This window comes from Corylus avellana, chromosome 1 (assembly GCF_965113065.1).
Source record: "Corylus avellana chromosome 1, dhCorAvel1.hap1.2, whole genome shotgun sequence".
Lineage (NCBI taxonomy): Eukaryota > Viridiplantae > Streptophyta > Magnoliopsida > Fagales > Betulaceae > Corylus > Corylus avellana.
Genome location: NC_142490.1, coordinates 13,144,263 through 13,158,163, shown reverse-complemented (window position 1 = coordinate 13,158,163; position 13,901 = coordinate 13,144,263). Strand labels below are relative to the sequence as shown.

The 13,901-nt window shown below is 36.7% G+C and overlaps 3 protein-coding genes across 4 annotated transcripts; 2 read left to right on the top strand and 1 right to left on the bottom strand.

Annotated features, from left to right (window-relative positions):
* Positions 1–2,328: 2,328 nt before the first annotated feature.
* On the bottom strand, positions 2,329–3,030 carry TSPO (TSPO(outer membrane tryptophan-rich sensory protein)-like protein). The gene has a single exon (XM_059581844.2). The coding sequence runs from the start codon at positions 2,974–2,976 to the stop codon at positions 2,401–2,403; it is 576 nt and encodes a 191-aa protein (XP_059437827.2). The 5' UTR covers positions 2,977–3,030; the 3' UTR covers positions 2,329–2,400.
* Positions 3,031–3,754: 724 nt separating this feature from the next.
* On the top strand, positions 3,755–10,074 carry ALG3 (asparagine-linked glycosylation 3). Of its 2 annotated transcripts, XM_059581842.2 has the most exons (13): positions 3,756–4,016; positions 4,105–4,139; positions 4,480–4,617; positions 5,059–5,127; positions 6,838–6,995; positions 7,076–7,142; positions 7,239–7,292; positions 7,537–7,625; positions 8,220–8,336; positions 8,663–8,760; positions 8,947–9,025; positions 9,566–9,622; positions 9,710–10,074. In XM_059581842.2, exons 1-13 carry the CDS (start codon positions 3,866–3,868, stop codon positions 9,870–9,872), a joined length of 1,275 nt encoding a protein of 424 aa, XP_059437825.2. In that variant the 5' UTR covers positions 3,756–3,865; the 3' UTR covers positions 9,873–10,074. The 2 variants fall into 2 exon arrangements, with proteins under 2 accessions (XP_059437826.2, XP_059437825.2); XM_059581843.2 differs by lacking the exon at positions 8,220–8,336 and having other exon boundaries at positions 3,755–4,016.
* Positions 10,075–11,329: 1,255 nt separating this feature from the next.
* Positions 11,330–13,788, top strand: LOC132171486 (heat shock factor-binding protein). Its single transcript, XM_059582808.2, has 5 exons — positions 11,330–11,406; positions 12,098–12,151; positions 12,573–12,596; positions 12,666–12,708; positions 13,391–13,788. Exons 1-5 carry the CDS (start codon positions 11,404–11,406, stop codon positions 13,537–13,539), a joined length of 273 nt encoding a protein of 90 aa, XP_059438791.1. The 5' UTR covers positions 11,330–11,403; the 3' UTR covers positions 13,540–13,788.
* Positions 13,789–13,901: the final 113 nt, after the last annotated feature.

Sequence of the window (13,901 nt, the reverse complement as noted above, 5' to 3'; positions counted from 1 at the left end):
CAAAGTTGGTTAAGGAAGACTTCTTCATGTGGAGGAAATCAACTGTGAATTTGGCAGCCTTTCACTATGATGGATTTGAATTGATTGCACCTTTAGATGACTTTGTGTATTCCTTTTCTTAGTATGTTGGTTATGCATTAGAAGTCGGTTTTATAAAGCTCAGACATAGATTGGGGCTCAAAGACAGCTAAGTTAATTGACATGCCAAAAAATTAAAGAAACACATAAAGTCAGCAAAATGTGCATTCCATACACAAACCAACATAGGGAAAAATTGCCACACTTGAAGTAAGTTACATGCGCTACCAACTTAAGGAAGGCCTTTTCATGTGGAGGAAATCAATTGTGAATGTGACAGTCTTTCCCTATGATGGGCTTGAATTGAATGTATCTGTAGCCGACTTTGTTGATTGCTTTTTCTTAGCGTGCTGGTTATGCATTAGAAGTCGGTTTTTATAAAGTTCAAATTTTTGTAGTGGCTTAAAGTTGGCTGTATTAATCATCTTACCAAAAAGAAAAAAAGAGGACAGATACCTTTCCCTTTCTTGGTTGTGCATTAAACGCATCTTTAGCCAACTTTATGTATTTTTTTCTTAGTATGTAGGTTATGCATCAAAAGTCAGCTTTGTGCAAATATACCTTGTAAATGTATATACACTCAAGTTTGGTTCTTCCATTCTGAAGTCCCTTAGGGATTGAGTGAGACTTTGGGATTACTAGGGGCTAGTATCAAGTGTTTCTCACCATCATTGTATTCTATCTTTGATTAGTGGAATTCTTTCTGATCGTCTTTGCCTGTGGACATAATCTTTTGTATCTTGTGTTGAACCACATCAATATAGTTGCATGTGTGATTGGTTCATTTTATTTTATTTGTCTACTTGTTTGTCATTCATTCCATTTTAACTAATAAATTCATTATTATCTGCAAAAACAATAAAGAGTGGTAAACATCCATTTTTTTGAAGTTAATCAAGGATGAATGCAAGCCATGCACACAGACCCACACTCCTCATCTCGTTGAAAATGTGGCATTGAATTATAGCAAGCTATCTGTTAATGAAGATGATGTAAAGCTGAATCCTAAGATGCTTTACAGGTTCAGAATAGTATGCGATGAGAAAAGAGTGTGGTAAACTCTTCTTGAATGAGCAGATGGCTGGATTTTTTTTTTCTCTGAGACCGCTTTGATCTGGTTTGTGGTGGATGTTGGTGATGTATTGTTTACTGCTACTTTTGCATTTGAGGTCTCACTATACCAGTACATTTGACATAGTTTGGCAATTCAAGGTTGGGATGAGAAAAATAATTTTGGCTTGAACATTTGCAAATACTATTCATAAATTGTTACTGAACAATCTTGCTGTGTCTGTGCGACGCTGTGGGAACAGAAAAGGTGGAGGTAGAGAACTAGAAATCCTAAGGAGATCAAGTAGACTGGTCTTTGAAGGTGATAATCTGTTTACCATCATGTCCTAGTGGCAACAAGTGGGGTAAGGAGGTGTTTTAGATTGCCAATAACTCGTGTGGCGTTGGGGCATTTTGGTTGCTCGATATAAATAGAAATTGATGAAAATTCGAAGGGCTATCAGTATGCTTGTAGCAGATAGTCCACACTTTTGAATTTTAAAAATAGCCCTTAATTTCAAATTTATCTGTTAACCCATGAATTTTTACTTGGCAGAAAATTGATTCATCCCATACCCATCAAGGCCTTTAATAGATTTTGCTGCTTTCTGATCTCTTGTTTCTTATCAGCATCTCTAAATGCTATATTTGTGATGCTTTTTTCTCCAGAGTTCTGTAACTTTCTCGTTTTACAACACCAAGGTCTGTCACCATCTATGTAGGATTTATAAACCATTATGCTTGGGATTGGTTGGATCAGTGATTAATATCATTAGTTTATATGAAATCCCTAGTCTTTGTGATTTGAAAGGAATGGGTCACAGGCAAACTTCATTTGCTGTGATGTTTAAATGAAAACAGAATTTAAATCACCAAGAATGCTGAAGTCTTGAGAGTTTGTGCCAAAGTTCTTCCTCAATTGGGATTCCATTTTGGGGTTTTGTCTTTTGATGGTGATTTCACCTCTCAATATGTTGAAAGAATAAATTTAGATTTTCTTTATATTTTTCATATTAGCAGCCTACTCCATTGGGATTCCATTTTGAGCTCGTTGAATGTATTTCATTGGAACCCTAGAATTGGCTAAAATCCAAACAACAATTAATTTATCTTTCTTTTAAACATTCAACACTCACTAAAATACATTCAATATAATGTAAACATTAATCCCTGTTCAGTAATGTACAAACCACTACGTAATAAGTAATAACATCATAGTATAATAAAAAAAAACCAAAAAAAAAAGAAAAAAAAGAAAAGGGTGGTGAACTTTCAAACAAAAAGAAGCTTAAGATTTACAATGGACAAAAACGCTGCCCATGCCAAACAGGGCTTAGTCAGATCAGCAGCAATCGGGTTGACCTCCTTAAAGATCCAATAACACCTAGTCAGAGCACCAAACATTGCCAAACACACCACCAGCCCGACCCGAGTGGCTCCGGCCCCAAGAACAATCGGATTCCAAACGAAGCTCAAGCCGAGCTGCGCCAAGTAAAGAGACAGCGCCGTTGGGTTCCTATGGAAGCCACCTTCAGCCCAGACAAGCCAAGCCGACAGACCCATCAAGAAACTCGAAGCCATGCATAGCACGTGTAGTGCCCAGAGAGGTAAGAACCAGAAGGGCTTTGGTAATCTGCCATGGCTATGGCTTGAGCCGAGGTAAATGCTTGCGAGGGTCAGAGAAAGCGGCACCGAAACCGCCACGGCCAGTGACCTTAGGCCACGTTTGGCCGTGCCCATGTTTCTCTCTCGTTTGCTCTTGTTGGACGTGCCGGTGCCGGTGCCGGTGCTGATGCTGGAGTCCTTTCCGGTAGTAGTAGTACGATGTTTTAGGTCCTGGGAAGCCATGAATGTGTGTGCGTCGCTCTGTGAGTATGTGAAGTTTCTTGGAGGAATTGTAGGTGGGAAGGGAGGGATATATATAGACAAGATTGTGTAGGTGGAGGGGGTGACACGTGGAGTATGAGGTGGTAAGAAGTGGACAGGAATGCTCCGCGTAGGTGAGGCTGAGTGCCAGCACAGCACGTTCAAAGGATTTGGTCTCTCGCTTTGGCTTGTTTCATTTTTTGGAACACTTTCGTGCTGCTTAGGTTGTCAATGGAGTTTCTAAAGCTGTGGGGAAGCCGCACGTGGCAGGGGACTGATTGATTAAGGAATGAAGTCAGAGTTTGCGGTGGTCTGTTGGATGGGATAAGATCCGATGGTTGGATTATGAGCTAAAGTTCCTTTAATGGATTAAATTTATATAAAAAGATAATGAAATTAATTGTAAGTTTTTTTTATAGCACCTAAACCAAATATGATTTGCATATGTTTTTGAGGACTTGAGTCATTTGTTTGGTAGAATTGTTAAGCAAAATCTTCATTGTAACAATCTTTGTATTATCAAGTGTGCTAAATTTTCTCTAATGCAGAACTTCCTAAAAACCTATGTGAAGTTGGCGGAGTACGGATGGACAAAACCTTAATTTTGGTTTGATTGAGTTTAGGACAAGTTTATTATTGAATTACAAAATAACACTCTTTTATTTTTAATTAAAAATTGAATAAAATATAAAATTAAATACTAGGAAAGAACATTGCATTTTCAAAACATAAAATAAATAATAGATCTTAAGCCGAACTAGTTTGGGCCGACCAGAAATAAATCTTAGTTTGGGCCGAATGCTCCGAAAACGACCGCGTCTGTTTACTCTCTGACGAAGAAGCAAACGACTCAGCGACGAAGGAAGTGACCATGGCGGTCCGATCAGCGCCGCGTGCAAAACCCTCACGGAGATCGACGGCTTCGACCTCCAAGCTCTTCAGAAACCCCCAAGTGCCCTTCGCTTTCGCTTTGATTTTCGCCGATGCCATACTCGTCGCTATCATCATCGCTTACGTTCCTTGTAAATTCCGTCCCTCTAATTCTTGTTGTTTTTGGGTCTCTTTTTAAACGATAGCGTATTTTTGATAGTTTGTATCTTGTGGTTTCAGATACGAAGATTGACTGGGACGCTTACATGTCACAGGTCTGTGAACTCACAAGGTCATCTTAGCATTTGTTTGGTTCCCGAGAAAACGAAGCAAGTAAAATGAAATAAACACATTGAAGTCTTATTCTTTGAATGCAATAAACAAAGGCTCCATATTAAATTTTCAATTTTTGTTCGGGCTGTATTTGGTTTATTGGTTACCAAATGACTGTCGTGTTGATTAGATTGTATTTTGGATTAAAGGGTTAGGCTAAGTTGGTGTAATGATTAGTTTGTAAGCTACCAAATGAATTGTTGAGGAGTTTTGCTTTCTGGGGTGGTGTGATTTTTAGTTTGGATAAATGGGTTGCTACCATCTGGTCTGTTTATGAAACAGGTAACTGGGTTTATTGGAGGAGAAAGGGATTACAGCAAATTGAAAGGGGACACAGGGCCTCTGGTCTATCCAGCTGGGTTTCTATATATTTATTCTGCAATTCAGTATGTTACAGGGGGAGAGATCTTTCCAGCTCAGGTAATTTGATTCACTCTTTTTTTTTCTCATGAGATTATTGTTTTATTTTCTTAGAAAATGGCGATAAGTAGCCATATTGGACTGATGGCTGGTTAAAAGATTATCTTGGTTGGAATGATCTGAGTGATATGAACACTATAGTAGTTAAATAGGTTGTAGCACTACTAAAATTAATTCCACTATTTGTGATATTGGAAATGTTGGACAATTTTTTTGTTAATTGCTGCATTCAATGAAATTTGACTGTTGTAGCTACAGGTTGGAGGGATTGTTTCGATCTTAAATATGTTTTTGTAAGCTGATATCCACCCCCCAGCCCCTTTTCTCTTTTGGCTACCTAAACTGATATGGTTGCATATTGAAGATTTTACATTGATATGCTATGTATGCATAGGCTAAATTACTCCCTCATGGTTTTTATTTTTATTTTTGTTGATGCAGATATTATTTGGCCTTTTGTACATTATAAATCTGGGAATCATCTTATTCATCTACACGAAGACTGACGTGGTATGATCTTTAATTTTTGAAGATTTTGCGCTAATTTGTCTTTAACAGACATGTATATCACTTTCAACCCAAAAAAGAGACATGCTTGTCACTGATGTATGCATGGTATTGATTTTGATATAAAACTATTGTACATATTAGTTGATATGTGGAGTATAGTTGAAAAGGATGCAGTAGTTAGATTGTATTCATTGTCAAACTATTGCATGCATTTTCAGGGTGGTGTGAGTTACCCCCAACTACATGCTCCATGCTGATTGGTCTAACAATTTGCTAATGGCTCTCAACATTACTGGTCTAGGATACTAAGTGCTGGGAGAGCAAAATGAGGCCTAGCTGTGGACCTAGTGGGCCTTCATTGTATCTGCATATTAGGAGGGAGAAGGGATGGGAGTGAAAGGATGCGAGGATGAGAGACCTATATGGAGTTGAGAGGCACTGAAGGAAGAGAAGGAGAGGTGCATTGTAGAGAACAATGAGATTGACTGCATTCAAGCCTGGTCTAACTGATTGCTAGCATCGTTCTTGCTTTTATTAGGCCATTTAATGGAGATTTTGGAGCAAGGGAAGAAGGTGATAGTATCTTTAAGTGCTCCTGAAGTTCTGTTTTTTCACATATTTTCCCAAAAATCCTCCAGAAGTTAAAAAATTTTGTGGGACTTGGCTTGGTTTAGTATATAGGTCTGTAGTATGCATAGATACAGGCCTCCTTTAACTGCAGGATTGATGGTCTGTTGTCAGGATATTGCTTACTGACCTTAATTATGTTTTTTCCCTCTTAGGTCAATTTAGCATGAGGCTTGTATCAATAAAGCTTTCAGGCCAATTGGAGTCACCCACATTTGTCCTTAATTAGGCTTTTTTAGGGTGACCGAGCACATTAAAGCCTACAAGATTCCCAGATTTCTTTTGCACTGTTGCTATCAACCAATTTGTGGAGTCTCCCACATCATTATCTAGTTTCTTTTCTGTCAACTGATTTATGGCTCCCAGGTTGATGGTTCACATAGACGTGTGGGGCATACTCCATTATTCTTATCATGAATCAGCTTCTAGTGTTCAGTTTGTATGTCAGTGTGGACAATGATGCTTGGTCAGAGCAGTGGTCAAGTTTGTGTTCAGCTTGAGCCTAGTCATGAATATGTGCTTGTTTCGCATTATTGATGTGAAAGTTTCTTTATTCACTGGGATGGGGCACCTTGGGGGTTTTTTTTCTTCTTCTTGTTCTGGTTTCTGTCTCTCTTTTTTGACACGTAGTTGGAGGCCTTGTGGGTATAGCCTATGATATGGTCAAATTGCATCACATGCTGTACTCACTTTGAGCAGTAAATCTAACATTCTGTGACTGATGTGCCATTTGCTACTCCTTAGAAAGCTAGTAGGTGATTAGTATCAGCTACTGTACCATGTGCATGCCTCATTGGCGGTCTTTGGTGATATGTGCACAACATCGACTTTAGCATAAAGTCAAATGTGTGACCTGTGATCATTGAAACTGATTTTCCCTTGATGTGAGATTGTGTTATATTTTATATTGAAAGTGTCTTCTGGAAATAACCTAAAGTAAAATTTTCAAGAAGTATTCACGTCTTTGAAATTATCCCCCAACTGCTTACATACTCATAACTTCGTCTCAATTTGTGCCTCCTCCCCCTCCTCCACCTTTTTTATCTCAGCTTTAATAAACTTTTGTTCTCGAATGTCTTACAGCTTCCATGGTGGGCTCTTAGCTTGCTTTGTCTATCAAAAAGAGTGCACTCTATCTTTGTGCTTCGTCTTTTTAATGACTGTTTTGCCATGATGCTCTTTCATGCTGCATTGGCATCACTTCTTTACAAAAAGTGGCATCTAGGCTTGATCATTTTCAGGTAGCATCTTCTCTTCCTTACTGCACATTCTTTTTTATGGTAAATGAAGTCGGTTGATCATTTCATTTTTATTTGTACAGTGGGGCTGTTTCAATAAAGATGAATGTACTCCTATACGCTCCACCTCTATTTCTTCTCATGCTAAAGGTAAGTGATTTCTGTTTGATTATATTTCCTAAATTTTATCCTGCAGCTATTTTTCTCAAGCAACCATTCTTTGTTCCTGAAACACTTTTAGTACAGGCTATGGATATTAGTGGGGTGATATCGGCTTTAGCTGGTGCTGCACTGGTGCAGGTACTAACCTTGTCTCTCATGTTTCTTAGGGCTTGTTTGTTTAGACTTGAAATTTTTCTTCGGTCATTTTCCTCCTGGTATATAAGTCTATTAAAACTGGAAGTTGGATGCATGTGTTATTCTTTTAATTTCTTTTTTTCCAATGTGGTTAGGTGAGTTGGAGTTCAACTACCATTATGTTGTAAGAGAGGGCATTGTCCATGACATTCATTTGTTTGTATCTACATGGTGAATGGCTCTACAGATCCTGCTGGGGCTTCCTTTCATCATAGCAAATCCAATTGCTTACATATCAAGAGCCTTCAATCTTGGGCGTGTCTTCATCCACTTTTGGTACTCTGCTTTTGACTTCATGGTTTTTTGCAGATTCTTGAAAACCTTTCTCCATGCAGACTTATTAGCTTGTTGAGCAATAAATGGATAAAGGCAAATACTTTTGTTGTTAAATAATAAACAAAAAAGCAATTAAAATTTTCCTGAAATGGTTTACTGTAGATACTTGCTGGAACTTTTTTAATTTGACAAGATATGTGCCTCAGACGAGCTACTAGAAATCATTCTAGGGCTCAGCAGAGGTCGATTTAATTGAAGTTGATGCAAGATGCACTCCTTAAGGATCATGATCGGTATGATAATTACTCAATCAACCACATATCAAATTTGTAACTTTCAGAGTTATAGTGCTTGAAATAAGGGCGGATACCATGCCAAGTGGTCCATTGAAGTGAATTAGTTCTGTGATGTAACATAGTTTAACATTGCTGTGATGTATCATAATGACTTGCATGACATATTCTAGCTCTATCTTTAAAAAAAAATTTAAAAAAATTTTTTTTTATTATTTTTTTTTCTGTTATAGATGTTATTTTAATCAGAAAATATGATTTTCTGTCGTGATTGATCCTAACCTGCCCTCTATTTTTTCAGGTCTGTTAACTTCAAGTTCATTCCTGAACCATTTTTTGTTTCAAAGGAATTTGCAGTCTCTTTGCTTTTTGCTCACCTCATGTTACTTGCAATTTTCACTCATTATAGATGGTGCAAGTAAGTAGAAGGATTCATATTTTTATTATAACTAATAAATTGAAAGTTGCAATGATAATGCGGACATGAGATTGAAGAAAAATTTTGTATCTTCAACATAGTAAAAGTTCAGTGAGGTTAAATTGACCGTACTTATCTAAAAATAATTTTATTTTACTTATCAAAAAATAGTAAAAGTTCAGTGAGAAGTTACAAATCTGAATTTCTGAAGACCATATTATAATGCAATAATATATATATATAGACATTTTTCAACAGAAGATTTGTATTTGGATGCAGCCACATTATTTGTTTGTTCATTATATTTGGTTAATGATTGCTTGTAGGCATGATGGGGGGCTTCTCAACTTTTTGCATTCTAGATTTGTCTCTTTGAAGAAGTCTGACAATAGCAGTTCATCCTTGAAGATACTCAAGAAAGAACGTAAGTGGTGGGGTTTCCAAATGAAATCGGGAGAATGTCTAATTCCGTCTCTTTGATTATTTTTCTCTTTTTATTCGACTTCTATGTATTTTGGTTTCCATCCCCTTGACCCTACCCTTTTGTCCTTTCCTACTCTCTTTCTCCTTTTCCTCCAGTTGGATGCTAAATTCCTCCTGATTAAATCAGATATCGTGACAACAATGTTTGTTGGGAATTTCATTGGCATCATATGTGCCCGATCATTGCATTATCAGTTCTATTCTTGGTAAGTTTTGCTGGATAAAATCCTTTTCTATATATCACTTATTTGGTAGATGAACAGCACTGCTGGTTGCTGGAACAGTTGCTCACCCATTTTCTAACTGCTAAATCAAAATGTACCTAATTGCAATCTCAGATGGGGAGAGGAAATCAATTTGAAGCATTGTGGGACTTCTTTTATTTATTCGTACTTCCTTATTGTGCCTGTCCTACCTTTGCATATCTGGGTTTTCTACCTTTGCATTTCTCTAAATCGTTCTTTTCATTTGTAAATGATTTTTGTTGGTCTTCAATACACAAATACATATTTAGGGGACCATGTTGGAGGGAAGTGTAATCTACACTCTTTTTTGAAACATCCATGCTGTTACCTTGGATCACTTTTGATGAATCTGCTAGAATCAGCCCCAGTAAAGATCATATGTGGTTTTACAATTATCGTTTAAAATCTAGTGTATAAACTTAGCTATGGATGGTCAGAACATATCATTTTAAATTGAAGAGGAACAATTGCTTAACCCCCATTTTTATGTGTTTGATGCAGGTATTTCTATAGTTTGCCCTACCTATTGTGGCAAACAACCTTTCCTACATTGCTACGGTATGTCGATTCCGTTGTCCACGCCTTCCTGCGTTAGTTTTTGCAATGATTATTCCTTCAATCATGATCAATTTTTGTGTTGTGCAGTTTAATTTTGTTTATAGGGGTAGAGATTTGCTGGAATATCTATCCTTCAAATGCTTATTCATCTGCAGTGCTTCTCTTTCTCCACTTGGTTATACTATGGGGTCTTTGGTCTGCCCCATCTGAATATCCTTATGCGGATAACAAGGCAACCAAGGAAAAATGAAAAAAAAAGAAAAAGAAAAAGAAAAAAGTCTTTTAACTCTTCAACTATAAATGTAAACTTCACCATTGACTGCAAAAACAGCTGTTTGTAACTGGTTTCTTCTTGTAAGAGTGATGAACCTTAATCAGCGTTCTATACTATCTATTTTGAAGCTCAAGCAGATGTGCAGCCGGTGCGTTTAATAGAGCTCCATTTTGTTTGATTATGTTGTTGAAATTGTTGCGCTTTATGCAAGAGTATTTTATTATTAAAGATTTTGTTTTGTTGCATTTAACAGTATACGTGGTGCTATATATAGTGGCCAAAACAATGTCATTTGACCCTTAAATAAAATGATGTGGAAATTCCGTTGGAAACCTAGATGAAGTTATGTTCTTGCCTTGGATTTCTATTGAAAATGAAAGATCGTGTCCAACCTTGTTTCTACTTTTTGCTGGAAGCTAACACGAATGGATCAACAATTGAAACGCTGAAAATCTACACAACCCTAAAGAATACAAGAAAACCGAAGAGTTGTTATTTTGAATATTTAATGCTCTATATGTTGTGACAATACTTAAATTTTGTTTTTTCTTGAGCAATACTTGAAAAAACAAAGGAGGGAAATTAGGGAGAGGATCTCTTTTACTTCTAAATTCTAATGCTAATAACCTTTTGCATATGGGCGGGGCATGTGCATGTTTATGTTCATAAACAATGGGCTCCATTTACTTTTGTGGGCCTGAATTTTGAAAATTTGAAGACGATTTGCGCTCCTACCAGCGAAATCAATAGAACTTTCCACATGGCATGGGCAACGGCTTCCATAAACAAATCCCAAGGCCAAAGCTAAAAAGTAAGAAAAAGACAAAAATGGCCATGGTTTTATAGCACTATTTTAAATGGGTTGAAGGATATTTCTTTCAGATTGATTTAAAAGAAATTTATGTCTAATATTAAAATATGAGAAATACACAAAACAATCCAGCTCACATCAATGTGCCACCTATGTACTACATTTAATAAATAATCTATACTACTAATTATTAATTAATGGTTGTATGCAATAATTAAGGATTGCCAAAAGGTTAAGTAGTTTTGTTAATTTATGTCGGTCTGTTATAAGGATTACTAATTCGCACGCATACTTAATGAATTGAATTCACTCAATTTCAAAGGAAATAAAAATTATTTATTTTACTTTATGATTTATATATATTTTTTTATTGTGTCTAACGGTAATATGTAATACTACACATGATAATATATACATAATTAAATCTGAACCAATGAAACAAATGAACTCCGCTTTACTTAAAATGGAGACCATCCTTATCTCGTCCTTTTTATTCCCCCATAGAATGATTAACTCAACATAAGCCATGTGATTAAGCAATTTCCCCGATCAATGGCAAAAGCGTCATTGTACCAAAAGACTGGGAAATATAAAAAGTTAACGAGTCACTCATTTCCTCTCTCTCTCACACAGTCTCGCTTCAAACTTCGAATTGTAGCCATTGTACGGACTAGCACAGAGAGAGAGAGAGAGAATATGGTAATTATTTTATTTTATTTTTAGAGATTTGCGCTGAAGCATTTGCATCATTTCTGTTTTTGATTTATTTTCTGGCATTATACCAATACACTTTGTGAATTCGTGTGTAGAGAAGCCGTTAGGGTTTCAAGAATTTCGAGTCCAAATTTGTTCCAAAATGTGCTTTTCGGAGCGTATAGATCTATTCTCGTTCAACAGTTTATGTTAATTATAGAATGTCAGGTGTTGTATCTGCTTTAACACGACGCATTACTGCAAATTTTGATGTCAGATTTTGTATTGTATTAGATTTTTGCGCGTACACATGTATGTATCTGGTGGGGAATTTGGGCCTTGAATGAACCAAATAACTTTGTGTGTCTGTGATAACCATTGTATACGTTTGGGGATGCTTCGAAATTTTCATATTGCTTCTGTAGGTGAGTTTTGGGAGCGAATTTTATTTTGTTCTTTTTTTTTCCTTTTTGCTAATCTCTATGCAACTACTTCTGTAATCAAATTTCGGTCATCAGTTGCATTTGTGTGTCGAATTGAATTTCTATCGATAATTGTTGCGCTTTTAGCATTAATTTTGTGTTTTTGGTCATCCAAGCTTTCATGGGGGGCTAATTGCTTGTCCTTTTATATTTCATAAATTTTGTGGTGTTAGTGTAGTGTGGTCTGAATTTCTTCTTTTCGATCTTTTTGGCAGGATGGACATGATGCAGAAGATTCTAAGCAAAGCACTGCGGATATGACAGTTTTTGTAAGTTCCACAACATTCTCAAAATAACAAGTTAATGTAACTTTATTGCTTTGCTATTTGATGTCCAAGGACTCTGTCAGGTTCTTAAGGATAGAGAACAATCTAGGCATTGAATTATTATTCACCATTAGTTGTGTGACTGGTAAATGTGATGTCTTAACTCTTGTAATTGTATGAAATTGTTTGGATGAGTGTATTCTTTGAGTTTGAACCTATGAAGATGAAGTTATTACTGTTGATTTTGAGCCTTTGTTTGTTAAATCTATCACAATTCATTCGCAAGCCAATAATGATTGGGTAATTATTGGTGTTGCTTGTGCGAGGGACATAGGAATTTCTTATAGTCACTGCTGTTACTGTTTTGGTGGTTTTCTTGTCCAAAGCCTTATTGACATATATATATTTTTCATTAATTTTGCAGGTGCAAAATCTTCTTCAGCAGATGGTAAGTTACTGTAGTGTATAGAGCTTATGTTCAATAAATATCCCGCTACTAACAATAAATTTGTTGCAGCAATCAAGGTTCCAACAAATGTCTGACTCTATTGTTACAAAGAATATCCTTTTCTTACATATGTCAATTTGGTGACAAATAACTTCTCTAGGATAGGAACACTAATGACTGAAGGAACTAAGTTTCCATTGAAAGCAAATTGACTGTTTGATGAATAGGTCATATTTGTGGTAGGGGAAACATGTAAAATTTCCTAATAATGGCCATATGGGGAAATTTTTAAAAGTTTGGGGGAGAAAGCAGGGAAAAAGATGCCGTGCGGGGGGGAGGGGGGGAGGGTAACCCCTAATCTCTGGCCATTCAATTTTTGGACTCACACTCGTACTTCATGGTGTAGCATGAAAAATCACCATTGGATCTAAAGTTAATAGTGATCTACCCAAATTTAATGGTGATATTTAGTGCCATGTCAGGAAGTGTGGGAGTGAGAGTGAGAGTGTGTGTAGCATTGCTCGGTTAGATGGTGCAAATAATGGATAGAGATTAGTGTAAGTAAACCTTTATGCATGGTCTTTGGACCACCCAAGCAGGAATCAGGAATGAATTGAAACCTGTTTCTATGTTCCTGGTTTTGGCCAAAATTGGTTTTTAAAGCATTAGATTGAAATAGATTTGGAACCTTGTTTTGTGTGCCATGTCATTATATACTTAGATCAGATGTATTTGCTTTTCTGCAAAACTGGTAAAAGTGGAGGAGCTTTTAGCTTTCCTTAACTGCTACTCACTTGATGAGATGGGAAACCGCATAAATGAGCTGGAGCAAAGCATCAACGACTTAAGAGCAGAGATGGGGGTGGAGGGCTCTCCATCTCCTATGGCGCCCCCATCCCAGCCAGACTTAGATGAAGCGAAGAAAGAGGAAGGTTCTGCATAAAGTTAACAAAGTGCATGTTTTACATTTGAGTTGATGAGCTTGATTTGAAGCCCGCTTTATGTCTATGATTAGGTCTGAGAAACAAATACTGCTCTTACATGGCATATGAGTGCCCCCTTTGTCGTCTTTAGTTAATGTTTTGCTGTTTTCCTTCCATAAATACAGTACCGAAATGTTTTGGTTTTGTTTTTGTGATTAAAATAGGGAAGTCATGAATATGAGAATCAATGCAGGTGGATCTGTTCCTCAGTCTGACCCAACTTGGGCATTATTATAGTTTAAAGTTTGATATATGACATCTCAAAACCATCTGCTCTTGTTCATTGATTATGTTAGTTTATGATGGTTAAATCACGTCAGGG

Coding starts and splice junctions, on each gene's coding strand:
- ALG3 (XM_059581842.2), top strand. CDS start 3,866: ATGGCGGTCCGATCAGCGCCGCGTGCAAAACCCTCACGGAGATCGACG. Junction 5,128..6,837: donor TCTACACGAAGACTGACGTG/GTATGATCTTTA, acceptor AATGTCTTACAG/CTTCCATGGTGGGCTCTTAG. Junction 7,143..7,238: donor TATTTCTTCTCATGCTAAAG/GTAAGTGATTTC, acceptor CTTTTAGTACAG/GCTATGGATATTAGTGGGGT.
- TSPO (XM_059581844.2), bottom strand. CDS start 2,976: ATGGCTTCCCAGGACCTAAAACATCGTACTACTACTACCGGAAAGGAC.
- LOC132171486 (XM_059582808.2), top strand. Junction 12,152..12,572: donor CTGCGGATATGACAGTTTTT/GTAAGTTCCACA, acceptor TTAATTTTGCAG/GTGCAAAATCTTCTTCAGCA. Junction 12,597..12,665: donor AAAATCTTCTTCAGCAGATG/GTAAGTTACTGT, acceptor AATTTGTTGCAG/CAATCAAGGTTCCAACAAAT.